The following is a 27,872-nucleotide window of genomic DNA, read 5'->3' on the forward strand; positions in this document are numbered from 1 at the left end:
AAGAACCCAACCATAGGCAGAAAAGAGGATCCAGTTAGTAACAAGGTAATATTTAACAGGGACAAAAGTCCTGGAAGCTAACTGTTGGCCCATGAAAAATGCTTAGTATGTTAAATTACCTGTAAACTCCAACATGCAGTGAAGGTAACTGATGTGGCTTCCAAAACAATAAGAACAATGGTGGGGCAGGCGCCGCGGCTCACTAGGCTAATCCTCCATCTGCCGTGCTGACACACCGGGTTCTAGTCCCGGTCGGGGCGCCGGATTCTGTCCCAGTTGCCCCTCTTCCAGTCCAGCTCTCTGCTGTGGCCCGGGAGTGCAGTGGAGGATGGCCCAAGTGCTTGGGCCCTGCACCCCATGGGAGACCAGAAGCACCTGGCTCCTGGCTTCAGATCAGCGCGGTGCGCTGGCCGCAGCACGCCAGCTGTGGTGGCCATTGGGGGGTGAACCAACAGCAAAAGGAAGACCTTTCTCTCTGTCTCTCTCTCTCTCTCACTGTCCACTCTGCCTGTTAAAAAAAAATAAGAACAATGGTGGGCTGGATCACCAGGAGGAATGGGTACCTGATGCGGGGTCCTGAAGGACAATACCAAGTGCAGAAGCTAAGACCTGGGCTTGGCAGTCAGACCTATCTCTGCTTTCATCCTGCCTCCACCACTTACTAGCCCTGGGAAGGTGGCCACCTGCTTAGTACCTTTACACACCTCTTTCTTCATCCATAAGCTGGGGAGGAAGATGCTACTAAGGTACTGGTACTTACAGGTTCATTGTGGGGGTCAAATGAGATAACATACGTAAGTGTGCTTAGAACAGCATTTGGTGTATCAGATACATTCAATGAATGTTACTAAGAAGACAAGAATCACTGGATGTGCAATATTAAAACTTCCAGGAAAAGGGAGTACAACACTGGATTTAAAAATCAAACACTGGGGCCAGCGTTGTGGTGCAGCAAGTTAAGCTGCTGCCTGCAATGCCGGCACCCCACATGAGTGCCTGTTCTCGTCCAGCTGCTCTGCTTCCGATCCAGCCCCATGCTAATGCTCCTGGGAAAGATGGCACAAGTACCTGGGGCCTTGCCACCTCCATAGGAAACCTGGATGCAGTTCCAGCCTCCTTCCTTCAGCTTGGTCCAGCCGAGGCTGTTGCAGCCATGTGGGGAGTGAACCAGCAGATGGAAGATCTCTCTCCATCACTGCCTTTCATGTTTTCTTTTTTTAAAAATATCTATTTATTTATTTGAAAGTCAGAATTACAGAAAGGATAGAGAGAGGAAGAGAGAGAGGTCTTCTATTCCCTGGTTCACTCCCTAAATGGCTGCAATGGCCAGAGCTGGGCCAGGCTGAAGTCAGAAGTCAGGAGCTTCATCTGGGTCTCCCACGTGGGTGCAGGGGCCCAAGCACTTGGGCCATCTTCTGCTGCTTTCCTAGGCCCACTAGCAGGCAGCTGCATTGGAAAATGGAGCAGGCAAGACTCAAACTCGTGCCCATATGGGATGCCAATATGCAAACGGCGGCTTAACCAGCTGTGCCACAGTGATGGCCCAATAAATAAATCCCCCTCCCCCCCCCCCAAAAAAAAGAAGCTGCACACGTGAGGGACTACAACTCAGTCAACATTGTTCCTTCCTTTTCTTGACAATCGAGATCCAGGGAAACACTGTGCTCTTCCCAGGTGTAGCTCCAGGCTACTGCGCTCACTCCAAGTGCCACATCTGGTGAAGGTCATTATCAACGAACACAACAAAGGATCCAGGACGAGAAGGCGACTGGCCTCCTGGTCACTCAGTATGCATGATAGATTCACACACACACACACACACACACACAAAATCCTGTGACCTGTTGGCCAGGAAAAGACAGACAATGGTCTTCGGATATGTGGACTATTTTGGTAGGAACAAGGCATAGCCTGTGCAGTGCTGGAGATAAGGGTTGGGCAAATTCCAGCATGATCTAATAGATCAGGCTATTCCCACAGGGAATCTGCTATTTACTTCACAGGGAGATGGGAGGCCAGAAATACGAAGGTAGAAGCTGGGTGGCCAGCCATCAGGTATGTAGAAGGTCAAGAAAAAATAAAAAACAACTTAAAGTTCTTTCTGATCCTAATATCTATGTTTTGTAAAAACAATTTCTATTTATTTTTATTGGAAAGGGAGAGAGAGAAAGAGAGAGAGAGGAGGGGGAGTGGGGGAGGGGAAGGGAGAGGCGAGCCAATCTTTCATCCACTGGTTTAATCTTCTGAATATCCACAACAGGGCTGGGCCAGGCTTGGACCAGGAGCCCTGAACTCAATTCAGGTCTCCCAGTTAGGTGGCAGGGACACACCTGCTGCCTCCTAAGGTGTGCTTAAGTGTGCATTAGTGGGAAGATGGTACTGGGAACAAAGCTGAGACTCAAACCCAGGCATGTGGGTATCCGGAGCACTGTTTTCATTTTTTTGTTTGATTTAAGGTTTATTTACTGATTTGAAAGGCAGAGTCATGGGGGGGGGGGGAGAGCGAGAGAGGAAGAGAGAGAGAAACAGAGATCTTTCATCTGCTGGTTCACTCCCAAATGGCTGCAACAGCCAGGGCTGGGCCCATCTGAAGGAAAGAGTCAGGAGCTTCATCTGGATCTCCCACGTGAGTGCAGCAGCCCAAGCACTTGGGGCACCCACCACTGCTTTCCCAGGCTCATTAGCAGGGAGCTGGATCAGAAGTGAAGCAGCCAAGACTCAAACCGGCACCCATATGGGATGCTGGTGCTGCAGGAGGCTGCTTTACCTACTACGCCACAGCGCCGGCCCCCCAAGCAGTGGTTTAACTACTGTGCCAAATGCCTAACCCCTAATATCTATAAATTTTAAAAGACCAATTAACCCAGAATATCTGCAGCATTTAGCAAAAACATTATTCATCATTCCAGTGGAGTTAATAGGTTTGCTATGTTGTCTTGGAGTCACTAAATCCTAAGAGTGATTTTGATAGGAGAGGAGAAGAGGAAAGTAAGAACCTGAACTAAATTTGGGGGAACCTGAACTGAATTTTATTAAAGCACTTATATATATTAGGAAATAGAATTAACATCTAAGGTCTAGGACCGGAGCAATTCAATGCTGTTATGATACTTTTGACAGTGTTCTATTTTGGGAAATGGGAAGGACAGGCACATGCAATGCACCTGAACTTGCAGCCTTGAAAGTCATGTTAAGAGGGACCGCTGACTATTCAGGACTAAAGATAATGACGGACCTCAGGTTGTCAGTTTGCCACACACATTCAGAACACAGGAATACAGAGAACCATTTGTGACAATTTCAGGAAGCAAAACTAAAACGGGTAAAAATGGAAGACTTTTTTTGTATTGCCTCAAAAAAAAAAAAATCATGACTTCATCCTGGAAAGAGGCAAATCCTGGCTTGCTTTCACAAGAGGAGGCCAGAAGCAGGTTTTCAACGCTGACAGCATGTGTGGCACTGTGTACTGAGATGATGGGAAGGATGGCCCCGCCTGTGACTCAGGAGCTGAGAAGGACTTTTCCCTTCTTGGTGGGGACAGTACAACCCTTGGCAGGAGCGCGGCAGTGGCAGCAGCAGCGGGATGGAGTTCAGTCTAACATACACCAGGATGCACGAGAGGATGAATAGCTGGGACAGCAGACATTTTCTCAGTCTTGTTGGGTAACGGGGTACTATTTTAGGCTTCACATTTCATATGTGCTAATAATGAATGTGAGACTATTAACTCCGACATTGTGAAAGCAAAGAGCCAGAAATCGCCAAAAATATCAGTAATGCCATATTCATGTCCTGGAAAAAGAAAAGGACCTGTATATGTGGACAATAGAACCACCACCAGAACCATATTATTAAGGAAAACGCAAGGCACAGCATGGGGTGGAAGAAATTAACACTCACTCTTGTGCATCCGTACTTCTACTAGAGGAGGATTTCATGGCGGTGAATTATCACTATGTGCTATTGTTACACCTTGAATCCCACGGAGATGTCTTCCTGGCATCCAGCACGGGAAAGGACTCCCTGCCCAATCCCTTAGCATCATCAGTTGCCTCTTGCCCTGATTCCTTCTTCCATCTTTCATTCACACAATTGCTGGTCAGCTCCATTAGGCTACTGAGATGCTATGAGATTGTAGAGACTGGCCACTGAGTTCATAAATCGTCTTTTAAAAACTGAGATGTAATTCACATATAAAAATTATCATTCAAGAATGTATAGTTTGAACATTTTTAGTATATTCATAAGGTTGTGAAACCATCCCCAGTAACTAATTCTAGAACATTCCATCACTTCAAAAAGCAACCTGTATCCACTGGCAATCATCCCCACTCCCTTCCCCATGTCCTCCCAGCTCCTGATGCCAGTAATCACCTTGTGCCTACGGATTTGTCTATTCTGGTGGGTCGTATCAATGGAATCATACAATATGTGGCTTTCTGTGTCCAGCTTCTGTCCCTAAGCATAATGCTTTCAAGGCACATCCATGCTGCAGCATGCTCTCAGCACTTCATTCTTATGGACGATTAATATTGCATTGGATGAACATAACACATTTAGTTGATCCATTCCTCTGTTTATGGGCATTCGAGGTGCTTCTACTTTTTGCCTATTACGAATCATTCTTCTACGAACACCCTTGGATAAGTTTTGTGTGTGTGAGCTTATGTTTTCATTTCTCTTGGGCATATACCCAGCTTGGAACTGCAGACTTGCATGGTAACTTGATGCCCAACTTCTTGAGGAACTGTGAGACAGTTTCCAAAGCTGCGGCACCACTTTACATTCCCACTAGCAGTGTACAAGTGTTTCAATTTCTCCAAATCCTCACTAATATTGTGTCTTGCTTTTTCCTTATAGTCATCCCAGTGGATATGAAGTAATATCTCACTGTGGCTTTGATTTACATTTCCCTGATGTCTCTAATAACATCAAGCATCTTTTTACATGCTTATTGGCTATTTGCATATCTTCTTTGGAGGAAATGTTTATTTAGAGCATTCAACCACTTTTTAAGTTGGATTATTTGTCTTTCTATGGTTGAGTTGCAAGAGCGATTTACATATTCTGAATACAAGTCCCTTACCACATATATGATTTGCAAATGCTTATATTTTCTCCCATTCTGTAGGCTGTCTTTTTACTTCCTGGATAGAGTCCTTTGAAATATAAGTTATTAATTTTGATGACAATTTATCAATTTCACCCCCAGTTGGTTGCTTATGTTTTAGGAGTCTTATCTAAGAAACTATTACCTAATCCAACATTATGAAGAGTTACATTTACATGAGAATATTTTAACAAGTTCATGGAAAATGTAATTAAATATGCTTATTTTGTGCTGGCACAAAAAATTTAAATTCATGCAGTTTTTTCATAACATGCATTTTCCATAAACTTTTTATATGCATAGATTTCAAATAGTTCTGCATCAAAATAATTTTATCTTTTAATTCTTCTTTCCACAAACTTTTTTAAGTGCCCTCATTTTATTTTCTATTAGCATTATAGTTTTAGCTCTTACATACACATAAAGCTTGTCCCTTTTGAGCTAATTTCTGTATGCTGTGTGGACCAGAGGGTCTGATTTAATTCTTTTTGCATGTGGATATGTAGTTGTCCTGCATCATTTGTAGAAAATAGTGTTTACCCCAGGAATGGTATTAGAACCTTGTCAAAACCCAATTGGTGGGGCCAGCACTTTGGTGTAGCAAGTAAAGCCACCATTTGTGGTGCCAGCATCCCATACAGGCACCAGTTGGAATCCTGGCTGTTCCACTTCTGATCCAGCTCCCTGCTAATGCATCTGAGAAAGCAGCAGGGGATGGCCCACGTGCTTAGGCTCTTGCACCCATGTGGGAGACCCTGAGGAAGCTCCTAGCTCCTGACTGGCCCAGCTCTGACCATCGCGACCATTTGGGGAGTGAAACAGTAGATGGAAGATCTCTGTCTCCACTCCTCTCCCCCCCCCCACCTCTCCTGTGTCTTTGTCTGTCTGCCTTTCAAATAAATAAATCTTAAAAAAAAGAAACCAATTAGCCATGAGTGTAAGGTTTTGTTTCTTGACTTTTGATCTTATTCCATTGATCTATATATTCATCCTTATGCTAGTACCATACTATCTTGACTACTGTAGCTTTGTAATAAATTTTGAATTTGAGACATATGAGTCCTCATTTCTTTTTTTCAAGATTGGCTATTCTGAGTCCCTTGTATGTCTGTATGAATTTTAGGATCAGTTTGCCAATTTCTGCAAAAAGACAATTGAGATTCTGAGGATCCAAATATCAGTTTAGAGATTATCACCATCTTAACAATACTAAAAGTCTCAATCCATAAATGCAAGGTATTTTTCCACATAGATATGCTTCCAGTATATAAGTGTTACACTTCTTTTGTTAAACTTGGTCCCAAAGACTTTATCATCTTTGATGCTATTGTAAGTGAACTTTTCTTAATGTCATTTTCAGATTAATCATAGCTAGTATATAGAAAACTGATTTTGTTATATTGATCTTGTATCTTGTAATCTGTAATCTTGTTGAACTCGTTTATTAGCTCTAATTTTTTTTGAGGATTCCTTAGGGTTGTTGTATATATAAGATTATGCCATTTACAAACAGAGATAGTTTTACTTCTTCCTTTTCTTTCTGGATGCCTTTTATTTTGCTTTCTGGCCTCCAGTATAATGTTGAATAAAGCACTATGCTTGTTTTTAAAATCTTTTTCTGCTCCACGGTGGGCTTGAAAGGGACAAGAACTGCTGTCAAACTGGATTTTAACTTCTGGAAGGTATTCTTTTCCTTTTGTGTTTTTGCAGTAGGTCAGGAAGAATACTCATGCACCTTTTGCCAGCCATTCTGAGTCAACACTATTGGCCAAAGCTCAACCAAATGGTAGGAAGATGGGTCGCAGGCCGAACAAAGTCAATGTAGGATTAATTAGGTGAGCCTGCACTCACTGTGTGCGAGGTTTTTTTTTGTTTTTATTTTTTTATTTTTTATTTTTTTTATTTTTTTTGCCTAGGAAACTAACACTCCTTAGCTGCATATGACTCCTATGCATAAGCCTCCTCTGCTGGCTGAGTACTTACCTATCCTCAGAATGGGCAAAGGAAGAGTGGGCTGGGATAGGCTGCTATTTGTCTATGAATTAATTCTAGGAACTATTTTGTAGGCAAACATGAGTAATGTTACAGTGAATCAGTGGTATACAGGGAGCAATATGGAAGTGTCCACCTGCAGTTATAAGACCTAATTTCTGAACATTCACAAGAAAACTCCTGCTGGGATGACCTTAGGATAACAGGAGATGCTGTTTTACAGTTTTCTAAACTGAGTTTTCTGATTATGTACTTACATTTTTGGTAAAAAAAAAAATTAAACCATGGTTAATTAAGTGACTATGAACTGCTCCACTACTTATGTTTTTCTATATTTAGAAAAACCTCACTACACACTATTGAAAATAAAATACCATGTAGCCTCAATAAGTAGTTAAGGGCCTATGGAGAATTCTATCCCGCCCATTGAAATACCTGAGTGATTAGTAACCAGGGAGTGGTCTGGAGAAATGAGGAGGCAAGGTTATTTGAGTTCAGTTATTCAGGACGTGTCTGTCGTCTCTGTTGAGGATGTCCCTCCAACAGGAAACAGAAACTGAGTGGGCAGCTCCAGGAGGTGGAGTCGGCCTTTGCAACAGGAAAGGGCAGAGTCTGTTTCTGGCTGGCTGGCGGCCCTCACGCTCTGCAGAAAATGCTAGCAGAGGTATGGCACCCTCCCATCACGACAGGGTCGTCATTCCCCTCACAGCTAGCTTGCTAGAGCATACGGCTCAAATAAAGGAAACTGGGGGGAGGGGTGGAGGAGACCCCGAGGATCTAAGGGACGCAGAGTGTGGGACAGGGACTCCGAGATACAGTAAGGGCACAGGCCTGCGACCATGGCCAGAGCTCTCAAAGGCCACAGTGCTTCTTTCTTCTCAGACCACGGTGAGATTAGGAACAGACCACGGAGCTGTCCACAGCACAGCCGGAGGGGACACTCGGGTGGTCCTTAAGAGAGCGTAGTCTAGAAAGACGTCTGCTGCAGGAGGGTAGGGGGGATTCCGCTTGTCTTAGAAGTGCTGCCAACTCCACGTTTACCTCAAGCTATGAACGTGAGCATCTCTGCTTAACTCTCGGATCTCCGCCCCCTTTAATCCTGTCCTTTTTATTTGTAACCATTCTTGCCCTTTAAAAAAAAAGTTCTCTTCTCCCCCATTTTTTTAAAACTTCTTAGTAAAACTAACTTTTTGAACATCCTGAGAGTTATGTTTGCCAGAGGAAACAGCAGGTGTTTCTGGGCCCCGGTTGGTAGAGAGACAGAAGCAGGGTGCCCTGTGCGGTCCCCAGGGCGGGGTGGCAGCAGTGAAAGGAGATGGGCAAGGGCAGGCAGAGGACAGCAGAGCAGCAGGGAAGCACAGTGGGGCTGGCCGCAGGGGCAGGGCCACCTTGTGTTCTGTCACTTGTTTGACAACATTTACCAGGTGCCAAAGGATACAGCCCATTGCATCTTAATGTGTGCTGGGTACTGACTCAAACCACAGGAAACTGCCAATATTTATTTCATATCCATTAAAATGGCTGTTTCCTATGGTTCAGGGTAATACATATGTTCTAGGTGCTTTGTGCACGTTCCTTGCATTTATTCTTCACACCCACCTGTGAGGCAGAAACTATGCTGTTGCCATCCCTGTCTTATAGTTCATATGGTTGAGGACCTCTCTCAAGGCCTCATAGCAAGAGGCAGAGTCAGGACTCAGACCCAGGCCATTTGGGTTTCCAGACTTGCTCTCAGAAGCCCTGTGGTATCATCCTGTGAGGAGACCTGAAGACTGACAAGCTCTGGGACCACCTTCTCAATGACGTCTCTCTAAACTGAGGCAGGATCAGGCCAGTGCAGCGGTACTGATGCCAGCATCTCAAATCAGAGCGTTGGTTCAAATCCCTCCTATTCCATTTCTGATCCACCTCCCTACTAAAGTGCCTGGGAAGGCAGTAGAAAATGATTCAAGTACTTGGGTCCCTGCCACCCACATGGGAGACCCAGATGGAGTTTTAGACTCCTGCCTTTGGCCTGGCCCAGCCCTGGCCAATTTGGCCACTTGGAGAATGAACCAGTAGATGGGCGATCTCTCTTCTCTCTCTCTCAATCTATCAGTCTGCCTTTCAAATAAATAAATAACCCCCTGCCCCTCCCCCCCCCCCCAAAAAAAGAGGCAGGATCAGCTAGACCTGGGCCAGGGGGCTGTTTGCTTTTCACCCTCTTCAAGGTCATAAGAAAGTTCACGAAGCCCATGAACTTAACCAGTTCTTTTAATGGATCAATCAGAAATAGCTTTATATTTTATTAGTAGAAGCCTCTTTAAAGCTGAGTTGACATTTCAATCTGTGCTAAATAGCCCTAAATGAGCAACTTACTCAGCCTCAGGGCCAACCAAGTTCTTCTGAACGGAGGTTCCTGAAACAGCCACCGACAACCATCTGGCCTCTAGACTGTGTCTCTTTGATCGTGTGTTACCCCAAAGGCTGGGGAATCTTCCCAGAACTCCATTTTCATTATGTCATTCTTGGAACTTAAGAGAGCTCCCCATTGCCTGGGCAATCACATGCAAACTTGATTTTGGCAATAAGGAACTCGATGGCTCGACTTGTCCTCACCTGGCCACCTGCAGTCTCACTGTTTCCTTACATACAGCACTCCCTCCAGCAGGTCCGTTCTGACTGGAATGTTCAATGCCTCTTCCTTGCTGCCAGGCCTTGTGCCTTAAATTCCCCTCCTTCGACCCTGTCACCGGTCTTAGTGCTCTCCTTCCCCGCCACCGCAGCTGCAGCCCCACATGCTAAGCCCACCAATATTATGCCCGCAGTTCCTAGAATCAGAGACTGCAGCCAAGGCTTTACTGTCTTGTGACCAATACTGCAACTTTCCAAATTTATATGTACGAGGCCCTCGGGGTCAGAGGTCGTGTGGATGACATTCATTTCTTCAACACTTACTGAAGACGCACTCACTGCTAAGCACTGTGGTGCACGGAGAAGTACGACATGGTCCTGAGGCAGGAAAGGCTCAAGCAGGAAGGACGTACTGGGTGAGCACACAGGAGAAAGTGTTTCTTTAGATCAGAAACTGTCAAATACTGGAGCGCTCATTCGACCCACTGGTTAAGAAGCCGGTGGTGGCGCCTGTGTCCCACTCCAGAATGCCTGGGATTTCACACCCACCTCTAGCACCTGACCCCCGCTTCCTTTCTGCTGATGTGGACCCTCGGAGGCAGCAGGGGATGGCTCAAGTGAGTTAGTTCCTGCCACCCACGTGTGGAAACGTGGATTGAGTTCTTGGCTCCTGTTTTTGGTCTCAGCCATCCTAGGTATTTGAGGTATGAACCAGCCCTTCAGAGTCTGATCTATCCGTCTCATTTTCTCTTGTTCTCTCTGCCTCTCAAATAAATAAATAAATAAATTTAATAAAAGGTCAAATATTCACAATCTCATATGGCTCACCCTAAATATAGTTATCAAACCACAGTTTCCAGGCCAGAGGGGAGATAACAGAAGAGTCTAGGAGGGCCACCAGCTGGCCGCAGGCCGACGGGCTACCCTGTAGCACAAGAGCTGAGGCCGAGTCCTTCATGAGAAAGAGGCTTATTTAGCTCACCGCTTTTGAGGTTCGAGAGCATGACGTCATCTTCTGCTCGGCTCTGGTGAGGACCTCGAGGTGGGAGGGCATGAAGAGTGGTCACATGGTGAGACAGGAAGCCAGGAAGAATCGAGGGGCAGGCCTGCTCTCAGAGCCACCCACTCTTGCGGGAACTCACCCACTCTGCGAGTGAGTCAATCCCCATCCCAAGGGGAGTGTCCACAGTGGCCCAGTTACCTTGCACTAAGTAACTGCCTCCTCGAGGTCCCACCACCTCTCGTGTCACTGCACGGAGGACCAGGCTTCCAACACCTGGGGGACTCACTCAAAGCACATCCAAACCTTAGCTGTGGGGCCTGAGGTTTTTTTTTTAGAACGCAGTGATATCTGTGCTGAGTCATAATGAAATGGAATTATGCAGCAAGGGAAGGATATTCTAAAAAGGCATGGAGGTAGGAAAAAGCAGGCAGATGGCAGCAGTTATGGTCTGAAATATACCTCCTCACACTTTATATGGTGAAGCCCAACCCCCAGAATGTGACTGCGTTTGGAGATGGGGCCTTTCAAAGTTCACGGGGTAGTTGAGTTGAAATGAGGTTGTCTGGTTGGGCCCTGATCCAGTCGGAGCACATACAGAGAGAAACCGGGGTTGGGCACGTGTAGAGGGAAGACCACGTGAGGAGGACGTGGTGAGACGGCAGCCGTCTGCACGCTGGGGAGTGAGGCCTCAGGAGAACCCACACCTGCCAGCATTCTGACTGTAGACTTCCAGGCTCCAGAACTGCGAGCAAATTAGTTTCTGTCGACTATGCCATTCAGCCTGTGGTATCATGTACGGGAGCAGGAGCTGACTAGCACAGCAGGCTTCCACGAGCCATCTGGGTGTTGGAGGGCAAAGCAAGGAACAGCAGCAGATGAGACAGGGACACAGAGAAGTGATGTTGTGAGGGGGTCTTGCGACCACATGAAGGAGCCTGACGCTCTTTCTGGAGTTGCGGTTTTTGTTTTTTTCTTAAATGCTTACTTATTTATTTTTACTTGAGAGGCACAGAGACACAGAGAGAGAGCTCCCATTTGCTGGTTCCACTCCCTGGCTGGGCCAGGCCAATACCGGGAGTCAGGTACTCAATCCAGGTGTCCTGTGAGGGTGGCAGGGACTCAACTACTTGAGCCGTTACCCGCTGCCTCCCAGGATGCATTAGCAGGACGGTGGAATCAGAAGCAGAGCCGGGACTCAGCCCCAGCTGCTGCCATTTGGAAGGTGGGTGTCCCAAGCAGTGCGGTAATCACTACATCAAATGCCTGCCCTAAGGGGAGCCCGTTCAGTTTCCAGCAGGAAGGTGGCAGAATCAGGAAGCGATGGAAGGAAAATCCGCTGGTGGCAGTGAGGAAGGGCAGTATTAGAGGGGGAAGAACAACTTGGCGGCTGCTGGGTTGGTGTAAGCAAGTGATGAAGAAGTGCTAAACACAGGGACACACGACATGGTGCTAGGGCTGGAGAAGAGCTGAACTGGGGAAATTCTTAGCAGGTCAAACTGCAGTTGTCTGTGATGGCTCCTAGGATCGAGTGAAGGGTGGGGAGGAGTTAGAACTTCCAGGCTTCTACCCTGGATGAGTGTGTGGACTTGCACCACCCCTGATGAGTCCACCACAAGAGGTGAGCAGCTGAGGGTGAGGAGAGGCGATGACTAGTGTGAGAGGCGGGAGGGCAACCAGGAAGAGATGTGAGTGGGTGACTCAGCACTCACTTCTGCACTGGGTGACGGATGGCGCTGGCACAGACTGCTGAGCCTCCAGTGCCAAGCCCTGTCCAGGTTCTCTGGGGCCCTTTTCTTTTCTTTGAAATTTGTTTTTATTTGATTTGAAAGGGAGAGGGGTGGGGGAAGGAGAGGAGAGACAGACAGAGAGAGGGGGCGAGGGAGAGAGAATTTTCCGCCTTCTGATTTACTCCCCAAATGTTCACAACAGCCAGGGCTGGGCCAGGTAGAACCAGGAGCCTTGAGCTCCATCCATGTCTCCCACATGGGTGGCAGAGGCCCAAGTACTTGAACCCTCACCTGCTGCCTGCCAGGATGTGAATTAGCAGGTAGCTAGAATCAGAAGCATAGTTGGCGCTGGAGCCTGGGCACTCCAATACGGGATGCAGGTGTCTCACACAGTGCTTTGACTGCTGTGTCAAATGCCCACCCTGCCCTGCACCCACCAGTTCTGCACAGCTCTGTTAGAAGCTGGCCCTCAGGATGCCTGAGCCTGCTTTGCCTGGGAACACCAAGAGCTGGAAGTACCCAGGGATGTGCATTTCTCCAACCAGTGAGCCAAGCGCAGGGCTATATACACTCTGAGAGTCCCTTGCCCTGGTGGGGTAACTCCGAGGGTGACTGGTGCTGTCTCGGGAAGGGGTGGGGCTATGTGTGACTGGCCGTGGTGTCAGGGCACCCTGGCTCACCCTCCTCTCGTCATCCTCTCTTCCCGTTTTCCCCTCCCGAGCACACTTCCTATAGTAGATCTCTTTCACCTCACTCTTGTCTCAGGGTCTGCTTCAGAGGAATTCCACTTAAGACAGGGGCCTCAGACAGAGGTCTCTCTGGCAGGATGTGGAGCCAAGAGTGGAGGCCCCCGAGGCAAAGAGAAGACTGCGAAGGAAATGGAGGGAGAGTGGCAGAGAGGGACAGGAAGAAGCAGGAGGAGGACTGCCGTGAGAGACAGGTGACACAAGTCCTGGGAAAGGAGAAGCTACCGACAGGACCACACCGTGTGGAGTTCAGAACTGTAACGTGCTTACAGAATCTGATGATCGGAAGGGCACGGGGGCCTTCGGGGGCAGGAAGCAGGCTGCAGAGTGCGGCGAGTGTGGGAGGCGGATGACCGTGCTGTGATGAGTACATGAATTTGCAGCATCAAGAGCAGAGATTAAGGATGGGGGCATGTTTGCCAGCCCACAGGGAAGGGCTGATGATCCAGGACAGGGGGTGACAAGGGAGGGCCACCGGTAGTTGGCACGCCAGACAGTGGTCTCCAGGACTGTGGGGAGCAGCCCGGACTGGACTGAGTTACTGGAATTGTGGGGAGCAGCCCGGACTGGACTGAGTTACTGGAATTAGGACTTATTCTATGCATCTGCTCTCCCATAATATGGCGCTGGGAGAGAAGTAAACAGCTTCCGCACAGCTGCCTCCAGTTCAACCAATAAACTGTAGGACTTGCTCCTGATTGGAGAGCAGCGTACTTGGCGTGTGGGCAGCCGAGTTGGGATTGGCGGAGGAGGACTATAAAGGAGGAGAGAGACGGCATGCACCAGGAACATCTATGGGGAACATCTAAGGGGAACATCTAGCTGAAGGAACACCTGTGCAGCCCCCGAGAAGAGCCGGCCGGTGGTGTGCCGCTCCCCTGCGGAAGTGGGGAATGTGGCCAGGGGGAACTGCCCTTCCACGGAGGTGGAAGGGACAGTAGCCAACCCGGGAAGAACCAGCAGCAAACCCGGGGAGGGCCGAGCAGACGAAAGAACAGCGCAGGGTCCTGTGTCGTTCCTCCACGAAGACGGGGAGCGACACAGGACAACACACCAATGCACTTGGAGTCTGCTCAACCCAAAGTGAATAAGATGCTGTAAGTCATGAAAATGTAGCCAATTGGGGTGGCTGGGACAGGCAGAGGCAGGTGGTGTGGTAGTTAATGCTTTACGATGCCTGCATCCTATATTGGCGTGCTTGCTTCGAGTCCCAGCTACCTCACTTCAGATCCAGCTTCCTGCTAATGCACACCCTGGGAGGCAGCAGGTGATGGCTTGAGTTCCTAGGTACCTGTCACCAATGTGAGAGACCTGGGGCTCTATGCTCCTGGATTTGGCCTGGATCAGCCCTGGCTGTTGCAGACATTTGGGGAATGAACCAGCAGACAAGATCCCTCTATGCCTTTCTGTCTCCCTGCCTTTCAAATAAAAATTAAAATTAGAAAATAAGTGTTTTTTTTTTAAATGTAGTCAATTAAATTCAGGTACAAGTACTATGTAAAAATACAAAGATACGTTTGGCTTCCATCCAGATCATTAAAAAAGACTGCCTGCTTTTGTGGGTGAGCAGCACCCCTCACCCAGCTCTAGAAAACTAGAGTGACTAGGCATCTGCTCTAGGTTAAGTCACTATTTTGATGCCTGTGTGAGTTCCAAAGTGATGAGACCTTCATCCTACCCTCCCTGTGTGGTTCTTCCGTCCTGTCGCTCCCATGGCAGAGGGGTAAGTTCTGTGATCGGTGTCAAGGCACACTCATTCCCAGTCTCACCTTGGAAATAGGGAGTCTGGCTCAAGTGGTAGGAAGCTGGAGAGGAGGCTGGCACCTGGTGTCTGAGAGGCAGAGTAGAGGGGGATGTCCACAGGAATCACAGGAGACCACGGGTCGTGGTCTCAGTTTTCCCCATGAGGCGGGGGCAAAAGAAGCACAGGAGAAGGGAGCTGTCTGAGGAAGACCCTCGTGGGAGCTCTCGTGGGGGCACAGGAAGGGAAGGCTGGACCTCTGCGTGTGATGGCAGCGAGGGAGGGGAGCTTTTCCGGGAGGCAGGTTTGTGTCCCTGCGGATGGAACTGTCCCCGCATGTGGGTGGGAAAAAGGCTGTTATGTTCTTCAGGGACTTGAAATAACAGTTTTGAGGAAAACTTGTGAAGTGAAAATTTCAAGTGTAATTGAGAAGGTTTATGCATGGGAGATTTTTCACGAAAAAAGCCTTGGGATTTAAGAGGACCACACAGCACATAGGCGCCATGCGTGTTCACAGGACACTGGCAAGCACGCATGCTTTATCTAGCTCGTGGGTAGAGTTGTACCTGTGGGGCTTTCCCCTTTAGTTACGGGATGCTTCTGTGACCAGGGAGTGAGACAGAGAAAGATGTCTGCCTGTGTGTCTAGCATTGCACCAACGATGGAGGCAGGCGCTGAGAAGCCGCTGCGTCAGCGAGGCACTTGTCAGCACCTCCTTCTTGGGACACATTCTAACATTTTTCTCAGCTCGAGCTTGGCTTTCCCAAACAATCCAGAAAAAAGTGGACAGGACAATAAATCACAAACAGTAAAAACCAACAGAGATCTCTTTTTTTTTTGACAGGCAGAGTGGACAGTGGGAGACAGACAGAGAGAAAGGTCTTCCTTTGCCATTGGTTCACCCTCCAATGGCCGCTGCAGCCGGCGCACCACGCTGATCTGATGGCAGGAGCCAGGTACTTCTCCTGGTCTCCCATGGGGTGCAGGGCCCAAGCACTTGGGCCATCCTCCACTGTACTCCCTGGCCACAGCAGAGAGCTGGCCTGGAAGAGGGGCAACCGGGACAGAATCCAGTGCCCCGACTGGGACTAGAACCCGGTGTGCCAGCGCCGCAGGCGGAGTATTAGCCCAGTGAGCCACGGTGCCGGCCTCAGAGATCTCTTCTGACCCTGCCTCTGTAGCTCTTCTGTCCTTGCTGTGGGGAGCCGCTGGGCCCCAGCTGTACCCTAGAGACAAGAGTCAGGCAGCCTTGCAGGAGCCCTCTCACCTCTTGTCTGGCAAGGGCCAGAGGGGAGCTTGCAGGCAGGGGTAGGACCACACGAGAGAGCTGAGTGGTGGCACCCAGGCAGAGCTGACGGAGAGGTGGCGACAACCAGAGGGGGAGCCTGCAGAGCCCCTGGGTCTTGCGTACAGGAAAGACATATTTGATAAGCAGCTAACGGGAAAGGGCACAGTGTTATGAGCGTGACCCTGACCGTCTGCAGCTATCTCACAGGCTCCCAGCCAAGGAAGGCTGAGAAGGCGGGGCAAACACAGAGATGGGGAACCACATGAAATGCACACAGAAGTCAATCCAGGATATGTCTGATCCGAACAAAACTTACAGTAAAGTCGGCCTAAGAACATTTTGGAATGCGCAGCGGGCACAGGGAGAAGACAGCTCTTACAAGTTATTAAAATGAGGGGCTGCCATTGTGGAGCGGCAGGTTCAGCTGCTGCTGACCACAGGATGCAGCGCCGGCATCTCACGTGAGTAATGGTTCAAGTCCTGGCTGCTCCACTTCCAATCGAGCTGCCTGCTAATGTGCCTGGGAAAGGAGAGGTGGCCCAAGTACTTGGGTCTCTGCCACCCTCAAAGGAAACCCAGATCACGCTCCTGGCTTCAGCCTGGCCCAGACCTGACCACTGTGGACATTTGGGGAGTGAACCAGCAGGTGGAAGATCAATCTCTCTCTCTCTCTCTCTCTCTCTCTCTCTCTCTCTCTCTCTATCCCCCCCCCCCCGTAACTCTGCCTTTCATATAAACAAATAAATCTTGTTTTAAAATCTTATTGAAATTAGTAAGTCCAAGCCAAACATAATTTTTCTCTTCTCACTCTGTCATTCTCCAGTATCTAAGTTTTCTTCCTTCCCCACTATTTTTTGAATAAGACAAACCTTTTCATGTGTTAAATACAGATGCTGGGGCCGGTGCTGTGGCGTAGTGGGCCAAGCATCCACCTGCAGCACCGGCATCCCATATGGGCACCAGTTCATATCCAGGCTGCTTCTCTCCGATCCAGCTCTCAGCTATGGCCTGGGAAATCCTCAGAAGATGGCCCAAGTGCTTGGGCCCCTGCACCCATGTGGGAGAAATGGAAAAAGCACCTGGCTCCTGGCTTCAGATCGGCCCAGCTCCAGTGGTTATGTCCATCTGGAGAGTGAACCAGCAGATGGAAGATTTTCTCTCTGTCTCTCTGTAACTCTACCTCTCAAATAAATAAATACATCTTTTTTAAAAAAGAGAGAGATGCTTGGTCCAAGGACACTTTTCTATATTAATTGGATGCCCTCCCAGAGTTCAAGATACGTGAAGTATTCTCAAAAATATTTATTTATTTATTTTTACTTGAAAGGCAGAGACAGAGATGGGGGGGGGATGCAAAAAAAGAAACATGTTTCCATCCACTGATTTACTATCCAAATGCCTACAACAGCTGATCCTGGACCAGATGGAAGCCAGGGCCCCAGAACTCAGTCCAGGTCTCCCATATGGGTGGCAGGGACCCAGGTACTTGGTCTATCACCTGCTGCCTCCCAGGGTACATTAGCCAGAATCTGGGGAGGAAGCAGAGGAGCCAGGATTCAAACCCAGGCTCTCCAGTATGAGATGTGGGTGTCCCAAGTGATGTCTTTACCACTGGGCCAAGCGCCTGCCCGTGTGTGTGCATGTGCGTGTATTTTTTCCCCCAACTTGGTTGCCCTTTATTGTTTTGCTTAAGCTGTTAAACAAAGACTTAGTAAACCTGGTCTATGATCTGGTTGTGACTGGGAAAGTTCATTCGTATTTGGGTCCCTTCCTTGAAGGCAGACATACAGTATAGAGAAAAGAGGAGAGTTTCAATCCTTAAGTTTAAATCCTGCTCTATTCTTTATCAGCTGTGTACTCTTCAGTCTTTTTGAGCCTTGAAAGAGTATTAAATTGCCAGTAGCAGAGGTGGGGAAGGGACTAGCCAGTGAAATGCAGAGAAGCCAAAGAGAAAGTGACAAAGAAGCGGAGAGGAGAAGGTGGTTTTTAGAAGGAGGGAATGGTCAACCACGTGCAGAATACTGCAGGGCCAGGAAGAAGGGACTCCACTGTGCCTGCCAGCACACAGCAGTCTATCAAGACACAAAGTGAGACGGTGAAATCATTCTTGGTCCATGATTTCAAGACCGGGAGATGCCTTGAAAGAGAAAAATGAAAGATAAGCGTCCTCGATCACTGTATTAGGTTAAAGGACTTCTTTTCCAAGGTCTCATTTGTGTATTAAAACAAAACAGAATCTGAGAACAAATCTTTACAATTCTGCTCCTTTATACTTGCAAGGCTTTCTAGGTTCTCTGTGCCCATTTAAGGGGAGAATTCTAGGGGACGCCGAGTAAACCAAACAAAACCACACTGTATAATTCAGGGCAGGTTCAGAACCATTTCCTTCTCATTGTGAGTGCATCTGATAACAATATTTTCCACACTGATGTGCACTAAGTCTTCCAAAGGCAGTCATTTCATGCTTAGCCCAAATTTAGGCAAACACAATTTCTGAATACCAAGACAAAGAAAAGCAAATGCCATAATAAGCCTTCAAGCACAAAGTTCTAAAAATAGTGTTCTCTCTCCTGACTCCATACACAAGAAGAAGAAGAAGAAGAAAAAAAAAAGCAACAACAAAAACTTGACCCTCAGAAGCCAGAGGTGAGGCTCCCCTCTGTGTGAGCTGACTTCCCAGGCTAACTTGCTTATAAGCTAGAAGCAGCACATTTCATCAGCTAATACTAACTGTGATGTTCCTAAGCCCCAGCAAACAACGGAGGTCACACAGAACCAGAGGCACCTCAGTGACTCAGGATGTAGACAACAGAGGTGGCCTTTTCATGGGAGAAACAGCTTCTTTGAGAGGTGAGGGCATTTACAGTCACACAGCTCACACATACACGCGATCCTGGGCCCTCTACCTCCAAGCCAACCTCTCTGATCTCCATTTCCCCAGTGCTGCCCCCACGCTGGTTCTGCTTCTGATGGTGAACACACCGCTATCTGGCTTCCCACTCCACCACTCAGAAATGGGACGCAGGCTTCATAGACGGAGCTTGGGGGGATTCCCTCCCTTTCAATTGTTTTAATTAGCTTGAGAAGAACTGGAATTGGTTCTTCATTAAAAGTCTGGTAGAATTCAGCAGTGAAGGCTTCTGGCCCAGGGCATTTCTTTTTTAGGAGAGTCTTTATTACTGATTCAATTTCCGTCTTGGTTATTGGTCTGTCTAGGTGTTCTATGTCTTCATGACTCAATTTTGGTAAATTGTATGTGTCCAGGAATCTATTTCTTCTAGATGTCCCAATCTGTTGGCATACAGCTCTTGGGTCTTCTCCCTCTTTTTTTTTTTTTTTTGGTTTGTTGGGCCAATGGTGTATCAATTTTGTTTATTGTTCAAAACACCAGCTCTTCATTTCACTGATCTTTTGCAATTTTTTGCTTCAATTTTGTTTATTTCTTCTCTAATTTTAGTTATTTCTTTTCTCTTACTAATTTGGGGTTTGGTTTGCTGATATTTTTTTAGTCTTCGAGATGCACTGATAGCTCATATATTTGGTGCCTTTCCAATTTCTTCATGTAGGCACCAATTGCTAAAAACTTCCCTCTTAACACTGCTTTTGCTGCATCCCATAAGGTTTGATATGATGCATCACTGCTTTCATTCATTTCCAGAAATTTTTTAATTTCTTCTATGACCCACTGTTGTTCGAGGAACATGTTGTTCAGTCTCCATGTGTTTGCATATGATCTAGACATTCTGGAGTTGTTGATTTCCAGCTTCATTCCATTGTGGTCAGAGAAGATTGTATGGTATGATTTTTTTTTTTTTAAATCTGCTGAGACTTGCTTTATGGCCTAGCATATTGTCTACCTTAGAGAAAGTTCCATGCACTGATGAGAAGAATGTGTATTCTGTGACTGTGGGGTGAAAAGTTCTGTAATCAGGTCCATTTGGTTCACAGTGTCAGTTAGCTCTGTTGTTTCTTTGTTGATTTTTTGGCTGGTTGATCTGTCCATTAATGAAACTGGGGAACTGAAGTCCCTCATTACTATTGTATTGGAGTCTATATATTCCTTTAAATCAATTAACATTTCTTTTAAATAGCCAGGCATCCTGTAATTGGGTGCATAAACATTTATTATAGTCACATCTTCCTGTTGAATCGATCCCTTAATATCGCATATTATATCATCTCTTGTAACAGTTTTTATGTTACAATCCATTTTGTCGATATTAGGATGGCAACACCTGTACTTTCTTGCCTTCTGTTAGCATGGAATATCTTTTTCAATCCTTTTATTTTCAGTTTGTGCACATCTTTGCTGGTGAGATGTGGTTTTTGTAGGCAGCAAATAGATGGGTTTTGTTTTTTAATCCATTCAGCTATTCTGCATCTTTTAACTGAAGAGTTGAGGCCATTTACATTCAAGGTGACTATTGTAATAATGTAATGGCTTGTATCTGCCATTTTTCCAAATATTCCTATTGTTTACTTTGGATTTCTTTTGTACTTTTACTGGGGGATATCTGTCTCCACATTCTTTCATAGTGATGGCTATCATTCTGTGTTTCTGTGTGTAGCACATCCATAAGCATCTTTTGTAAGGCTGGACTAGTGACGATAAATTCTTTCCATTTCTGTTTGTTATGGAAGGTCTTTATTTCACCTTTATTCATAAAAGAGAGTCCAATGGTAAAGACATCACTTGGGACACCCACATCTCATACTGGAGAGCCTGGGTTTGAATCCTGGCTCCTCTGCTTCCTCCCCAGATTCTGGCTAATGTACCCTGGGAGGCAGCAGGTGATAGACCAAGTACCTGGGTCCCTGCCACCCATGTGGGAGACCTGGACTGAGTTCTGGGGCCCTGGCTTCCATCTGGTCCAGCATCAGCTGTTGTAGGCATTTGGATAGTAAATCAGTGGATGTAAACACATTTCTTTCTCTCCTATCACCACCACTCCCACCTTCCCCCATCTCCCTGTCTCTGCCTTTCAAATAAATATAAATAAATAAATAAATAAATATTTTTAAGAATACTTCACGTATCTTGAACTCTAGGAGAGCATACAAGTTAAGATAGAAAAGTATCCTTGGACCAAGCATCTCTGTCTTTTTATTTTTTTAAGGTTTGAGAGGTACAATTACAGACAGAGAGAGAGGGAAGCCAGAACACAAACCACAGCCCATTTGGGATGCTGGCACTCCAGCGGAGGCTTAGCCTACTATAACACAGCACTGTAACTGTCTTTTAAATAAGAAAGTAAACAAACAGGAATTGATTTTAGCTCATTTGATCCATTTTAAGTGGGTTTTTGTACAAAGGGTAAGGTAACTGGATCTCCACATGCAGAAGCACGAAACTAGACTTCTATCTTACATCTTAAACATTCACCCAAAGCAGATCAAAGACTTATACTGATGACCCAATATCATCAAATTACTAGACTACATTGGGGGAAACTGCAAGACATTGGTATAGGCAAAGACTTCTTGGAAAAGACCCCAGAAGTGGCCGGCACCCTGGCTAATCCTCCACCTGTGGCGCCGGCACCCTGGGTTCTACTCCCGATTGGGGCACCATTTCTGTCCCGGTTGCCCCTCTTCCAGACCAGCTCTCTGCTGTAGCCCAGGAGGGCAGTGGAGGATGGCCCAAGTGCTTGGGCCCCTGCACCCGCATGGAAGACCAGGAGAAGCACCTGGCTCCTGGCTTCAGATTGGCACAGTGTGCCAGTCGTGGTGGCCATTTGGGGGATGAACCAATGGAAAGGAAGACCTTTCTCTCTGTCTCTCTCACTGTCTAACTCTGCCTCTCAAAAAAAAAAAAAAAAAAAAAAGACCCCAGAAGCACAGGTAATGAAAGTCAAAATTGACAAATGGGATTACAACAAGCTGAGAAGCTTCTGCACTGCAAAAGAAACACTCAGCAAGTGAAGAGACAACTGACAGAATGGGAGAAAATATTTGCAAACTGTGAAACTCATAAAGGATTAATATCCAGAATCCATAAAGAATTCAAGAAATTCAACAACAACAAAGCAAACAATCCAGTTAAGAAATGGGCAAAGGACTTGAACAGACATTTTCCAAGAGACGACATTTAAATGACCAACAGACACATGAAAAATGCTCAGGGTCACTAGCCGTCAGGGAAATGCAAATCGAAACCGCAGTGAGGTTTCACCTCACCCCAGTTAGAATGGCTCTCATACAGAAATCAACAAACAACAAATGCTAGCAAGGATGTAGGGGAAAAGATACCCTAATCCACTGTTTGTGGGAATGTAAACATAGCCTCTGTGGAAGACAGTATGGAAATTCCTCAGAAATTTGAATGTAGACCTCCTACTTCTGGAAATTTAGCCAAACCAAAATAAATCAGCATCTGAAAGAGTGATCTGTACCCCCATGTTCACTGCAGCACAATTCACAAGAGCTAAGATATGAAATCAACCCAGATGTCCATCAATTGATGGAGAAAAGAATTATGGTCTATGTACACTATGGAGTACTACTCAGCTATAAAAAAAAAGAAATCCTTTCTTTTGCAACAAGATGGACACAAATGGAAACCATTATATGTAGTGAAATAAGCCAATTCCAAAAAGACAGATATCATTTTTCCATGATCCGAGGTAACAGAGTACCAAAAATGTAATGTACTGGAATGAAAAGGACATTTTGGGACTCCACAATTGTTTACAGCCCTTGTCTCTTCTGTTGAGGAACAGTATTTTATTCTTTATAATATTAGTTGAATTCTTTTACTTAGTGTAGGGCTAACTTTACGATCATTAAGTAAACTGAAATTAGGTCTTTGTAAAAATTAAAAGTGGGATGGGGCTGGTGCTGTGGTGTGGCAGGTAAAGCTGCTGCCTGCAGTACTGGTATCCCATATGGGTACCGGTTCCTCGCACCTGCTCCACCTCTGATCCAGCTCTTTGCCATAGCCTGGGAAGCAGTGGAAGATGGCCCCAATGCTTGGGCCCCTGAACCCATGTGGGAGACCCGGAAGCTCCTGGCTCTTGGCTTCAGATCGGCCCAGCTCTGATCTATTTCATTTATTTGAAAGGCAGAATTAAAGAGAGAGGGAGAAAAGGAGGGGGGGCGTAGCTTCCATTCACTGGATCACTCCCCAAATGGCCACAATGGCCAGTACTTCCCAGGCTGAAGTCATGAGCCCAGAACTCCATCTTTTTCTCCCATATGGTTGGCAGGGGCTGAAGCACTTGGGCCATCCTCTGCTGTTTTCCCAGGTGCACTAGCAGGGAACTGGATTGGAAGTGGAGCAGTGGACTGAAACAGGTGCTCATATGGGAATCTGGCAGCTTAACCTGCTGCTGCTCAATGAACTTCTCTTTTTTTTTTTTTTTTTTCTTTTTTCCCACAGATGTATGAGGTAGGAAAATGAGGCTGCCCAGCTCGTGCAGTCCCGACGATGGCCTCAACAGGGCTAATCTCAGCCTCCAGTCCTGGCTGAGAAGAAAAGGGACCCCACAGCCCCAAGGGAGACAGGCCCATGAACTACTCTTAACACTCCAACTCTGCCTCTTTGCTTTCTTGTCTGTAGCTGCTAACCCATTCCGCACAGAAGCAGAGCAGCAATGTGAAAACACCAGACAGACCCTGCCCCTTCCTGCTCAAAGCTCATGGCAGCATCCACAGAATCTGGAGGGAGGTTCTTGTGCCCTGGCTCCTGCCTATCTCTCACAGCCTTGCCATCAGTCCCCTTTCTAGCCATCCAACACCCACTTCCTGGCACCAAAGCAGGCCAGACTGAGGGCCTTTGGTTCTTCCCTCTGCCGGCTTATGCAGACGCCCATCTCATTCACAAGGAAGCATTCTCCAACCTTATTAGAAAAAGACCTCTCCAATTAGTGTAGGAGTCACACAGTGTTGCCTTCACAGTGCCGTTCACTGCCTGTGACCAGGTTGGACGTGCAACAGTGTCCTGGCCAAGTAGAGGCTCTGGGAGAGCCGGCATGGGGGTAGCTGCCCTGCCCGTCTCCATAAATGCCGGCTGAGGGAACAGAGGCGGGGGTGGGACCGCAGTTCTCTGGGCCTTGCCCTGCTGTGCTTCCCACCGCTGGAGCTGAGTCTCCTAAACAATGGATGAGTCAGCTCGGGAAGCCATGGTGAGCGTGCAAACACGCAAGCCAGGGGACTTCCCCATGGGCAGGGAGCAGCGCTGCACAAAAGCACCAGCTAGCATCCCTCCCTGGGGCTCATGAGCTATGGCGTGCTTTCTGCTCTTTCTTTCTTTCTTTCTTTCTTTTTTTTTGAAGATTTATTTATTTATTTGAAAAGCGGAGTTACAGAGAAGCAGGGGCAGAGGCAGAGCGAGAGCGAGAGAGGTCTTCCTTCTGCTGGCTCATTCCCCAAATGGCCACCAATGGCTGGAGCTGCACCAATCCGAAGCCAGGAGCCAGGAGCCAGGAGCCAGGAGTCAGGGGCTTCTTCCACGTCTCCCACGTGGGTGCAGGGGCCCAAGGACTTGGGCCATCTCCCACTGCTTTCCCAGGACATAGCAGAGAGCTGGACCAGAAATGGAGCAGCCAGGACCTGAACCTGCGCCCACCTGGGATGCTGGCACTGCAGGCGGCAGCTTTACCTGCTATGCCACAGCGCCGGCCCCTGGAATGCTTTCTGTGAGGTATGCTTCAGGCCCCCTCAGGAGGAGCAGGAGTGTTTATGTAAAAACAAACCCCTGGGCCAGTGCTGTGGTATACTGGTTAAAGCCTCGGCCTGCAGTGGGCACCAGTTCCAGCCCTGGCTGCTCCACTTCTGATCCAGCTCTCTGCTGTGGCCTGGGAAAGCAGCGGAAGGTGGCCCAAGTCCTTGGACCCCTGCACCCCCATGGAAGACCCGGAAGAAGCTCCTGGCTCCTGGCTTCAGATCAGCTCAGCTCCGGCCTTGCAACCATCTTGGGAGGGAACCAGCAAATGGAAGATCTCTCTGTCTCTCTTTCTGTGTCTACCTCTCTCTGTAACTCTGTCTTTCAAATAAATAAAATAAATTAAAAATGAAACAACCCAACAGCAGAAGGGTCCAGGGTGGGCTTCTGCCCAAGCAGGCAGCCTGGCCTCCAGGGGGGCCACCTACAGTAGGGTAAGGAGAGGGGGAGTTCCCGGGGCACCTGCCCATCCCACCTGGCTGACTGCAGATTCCAAACACTTGACTTTGACTCTCGGCACAGGGGCATGGGCAGGAGGTTGCAGGTGAGCAGCCTCTCAGCCTGGTGAGGGAAAGGGGCAAAGCTGAGGTGGTGAGAAATGCAAAATGGCAAGAAGGGATCCAACCGGTGCTACAAGCCACAATCAAAAAACAAAACTCGGGAGCCTGGAGTGGGATCCTCCCGCACCGCATGGGAGAGAACAGTGGTACTGGCTTCCTGCTGGGCTACATCTGAAACAAAAGCCCCATTGACTCACACATCTGTTACCACTAAACACTTAGCAATCAATATTTTCCTAAACGTTTTTTTCCCCCTTCAGCTTTAAAGGGTTACTGTCTGCCGGCTGCCAAACCCCAACCTTCTCCACGTCAGCAGCCGCCACATAAAGTGACTATTAGAACTTCAAACGAAGAATTTGGTCCCGGAAATGGCCTCATGCTAGTTTTTTCCTGAACAGAGACACCAGCAAAATGTCAGAAAGCAAATAGAACCCCACACCCTGTAAGGCTTCAAACACAACCCTCCCATCCCTGAGAGCAGGGGGATGAGTAACCCAGCCCAATTTCACTCAGACAGGAAAATGGCAGATTTCATCGGATGGCCTGGGTGTGTCAGAGAGGAGGGGAGGAGAAGAAAGAGGAGGGGAGAGGAGAGGCAACAAGGAAAAGAGAGGGGAGGGGAGGGGAGCCAGAGAGGAGAGGGAGGGGAGGAAGAGAGGAGAAGAGGGGCAGAGGAGAGGAGAAGGGAGGGGAGGAAGAGAGGAGAAGAGGGGCAGAGGAGAGGAGAGGGGAGGGGAGGGGAGAGGGGAGGGGAGGAGAGAAGGGAGGGGAGGGGAGGCAATGAGAAGAAGGTAACAAGATCTTAATGTTGCCTTTACCTCAACACCTGCATCTCCTCGGAGGAGTTCCGCAGCTCATCCTGGAGGCGATGCCAGCGCAGACAAGCCCTCAGCTCCTGCTGCTCCTGGGCCTCGTCGGGGGACAGCTGCTGGGGCCACAGACACACAGACGCACGTGCACAAAACAAAGTTCTCACTGTCCTCGTGCTGGGCCAGCACTGCCCCGTGGAGCAGCTCACGTTGTCCCAGTGCGGACGATGTGGCCTGCTCCCCTGCCTTCCCCTGGCTCCCCGGCAAAGGCTCAGGAGCCCCGTGGCTCTTGGAGAAACCAACTGCTCACTCCTGGCTTGCCTGTTTCGGAGGGTTCCCCTTGCTGGGACGCACCCGCTGCCCACACTCACAACGGCCAGGAGAGGAAAGGCTTCCCCAGGGCCCAAGTCCGCTTTGACTCCATCCAGCCTCCTCTCCTGCTCTTTCCCTCCATTTCCCTCCTATTTATCTCAACCTTCAGCTTTGCGCAGGGCTACTTGCCGGGGAGCCAGCTAACGCCACCCAGATGACTGTGTACAGCCAGAAAAGTGACCGCTGGACTCTGGGGTAGGGGTAGGGGATAGGCCAGCACTCTGCCCCACTGAGTCACATGGACATGGAAGGCAGGGCAGCGGACCCCCCGCCCCAGGGTGGGAAGTGTCTAGAGTCTGCAGGCATTCCGGCCAATCCTCAATCATTCATTCTGCAAGCCCTGGGGATGCTGTGGACAACACGTCTACTATGAAGAATGGAGGGGAGGGGGGCAGCAGGTAAGATACACGGACATCAGAGTGCAGAGGTGGAGGAAGAACCAAGACGCCCACTCACAAACCAGGGGTGGCCTGAGGAGGTGGCGGTACCCGAGCCGTGCCTACAGGAGAGCAAGGTCAGGCAGGGATCAGGGCTCTTGTGTGTGGAGCCCAGACGAGCAGGGCAGGCATAGCATGATCTGATCAGAGAATGGCAGAGAAGAGGGCAGGTGGGCCAGGTGCAAGCTACCATCCCGGGAGGGCCAGGGGCCAGGCAATCACAGACTTGGTGCACCTGTTGTTACAGACCCAACTGTGTCCCCCAGAATACATATGGTGAAGACAATGCAGGGCGACTGTACTTGAAGACAATACAGACAGACAGACTTGAAGAAAGTGATTAAGGTGAAATACTCTGTACAGGTGAGGCCCTGATCCAATAGGACTACTGTCCTTATAGGAAGAGAAGAAGGCCCTGGAGCTCTGCACACACAGAGAGAGAAGGCCACATGAGGACACAGTGAGAAGGTGGCTGCCGCAAGCCAGGGAGAGAAGCCTCGCCAGACACCAGCCATGCGGGCACCTTGATCCGAGCCCCCCAACTTGTACGAGTGTGAGAAAATCAGCGTGTGGCATTCTATCATGGCAGCCCAAGTAGACGCGACGTCTGAGATGAGTGCAGACTTCATCCAGCTTGATGGCGAGCTGCATGATTCCACACGGCAGCTAACTCGGCTCACGGATCCCTGTGGACTGCACCCTGAGCGGGAAGCCAGGTCCCGACTCCCTGGTTCTGAGATTTCACACTCCCTTTGCTGTGCCTGCTGAGGCCCACGGTCGACTCCAGTGCCTCCTTGCTCGCTCCTCATGGA

At 48.3% G+C, this 27,872-nt stretch overlaps 1 protein-coding gene and 1 non-coding gene across 29 annotated transcripts in view; both read right to left on the bottom strand.

The window, feature by feature from the left end:
* The window catches only part of AOPEP (aminopeptidase O (putative)), a 404,877-nt gene that overhangs the window by 166,660 nt on the left and 210,345 nt on the right, over nucleotides 1-27,872 (bottom strand). For 21 of the 28 annotated variants that reach the window (XR_011379142.1, XR_011379141.1, XR_011379138.1 and 18 more), the window contains exon 7: nucleotides 26,261-26,370. The exons of 3 other annotated variants lie outside the window; for them this stretch is intronic. Coding sequence is in view for 17 of the 25 variants with exons in the window: in XM_070049764.1 (XP_069905865.1) it covers nucleotides 26,261-26,370 (110 nt within the window). In the remaining 8 variants the exon portion in view is untranslated. The remainder of the gene's footprint in view (nucleotides 1-26,260; nucleotides 26,371-27,872) is intronic. 4 more of the 28 variants (XM_051859444.2, XM_051859455.2, XM_051859437.2 and 1 more) reach the window with 1 other exon arrangement.
* LOC127485295 (small Cajal body-specific RNA 20) lies at nucleotides 23,597-23,726 on the bottom strand. Its single transcript, XR_007912408.1, has one exon. It is a non-coding gene; the product is annotated as a small Cajal body-specific RNA 20 (non-coding RNA).

This window comes from Oryctolagus cuniculus, chromosome 1 (assembly GCF_964237555.1).
Source record: "Oryctolagus cuniculus chromosome 1, mOryCun1.1, whole genome shotgun sequence".
In the NCBI taxonomy this organism is placed as follows: Eukaryota; Metazoa; Chordata; class Mammalia; order Lagomorpha; family Leporidae; genus Oryctolagus; species Oryctolagus cuniculus.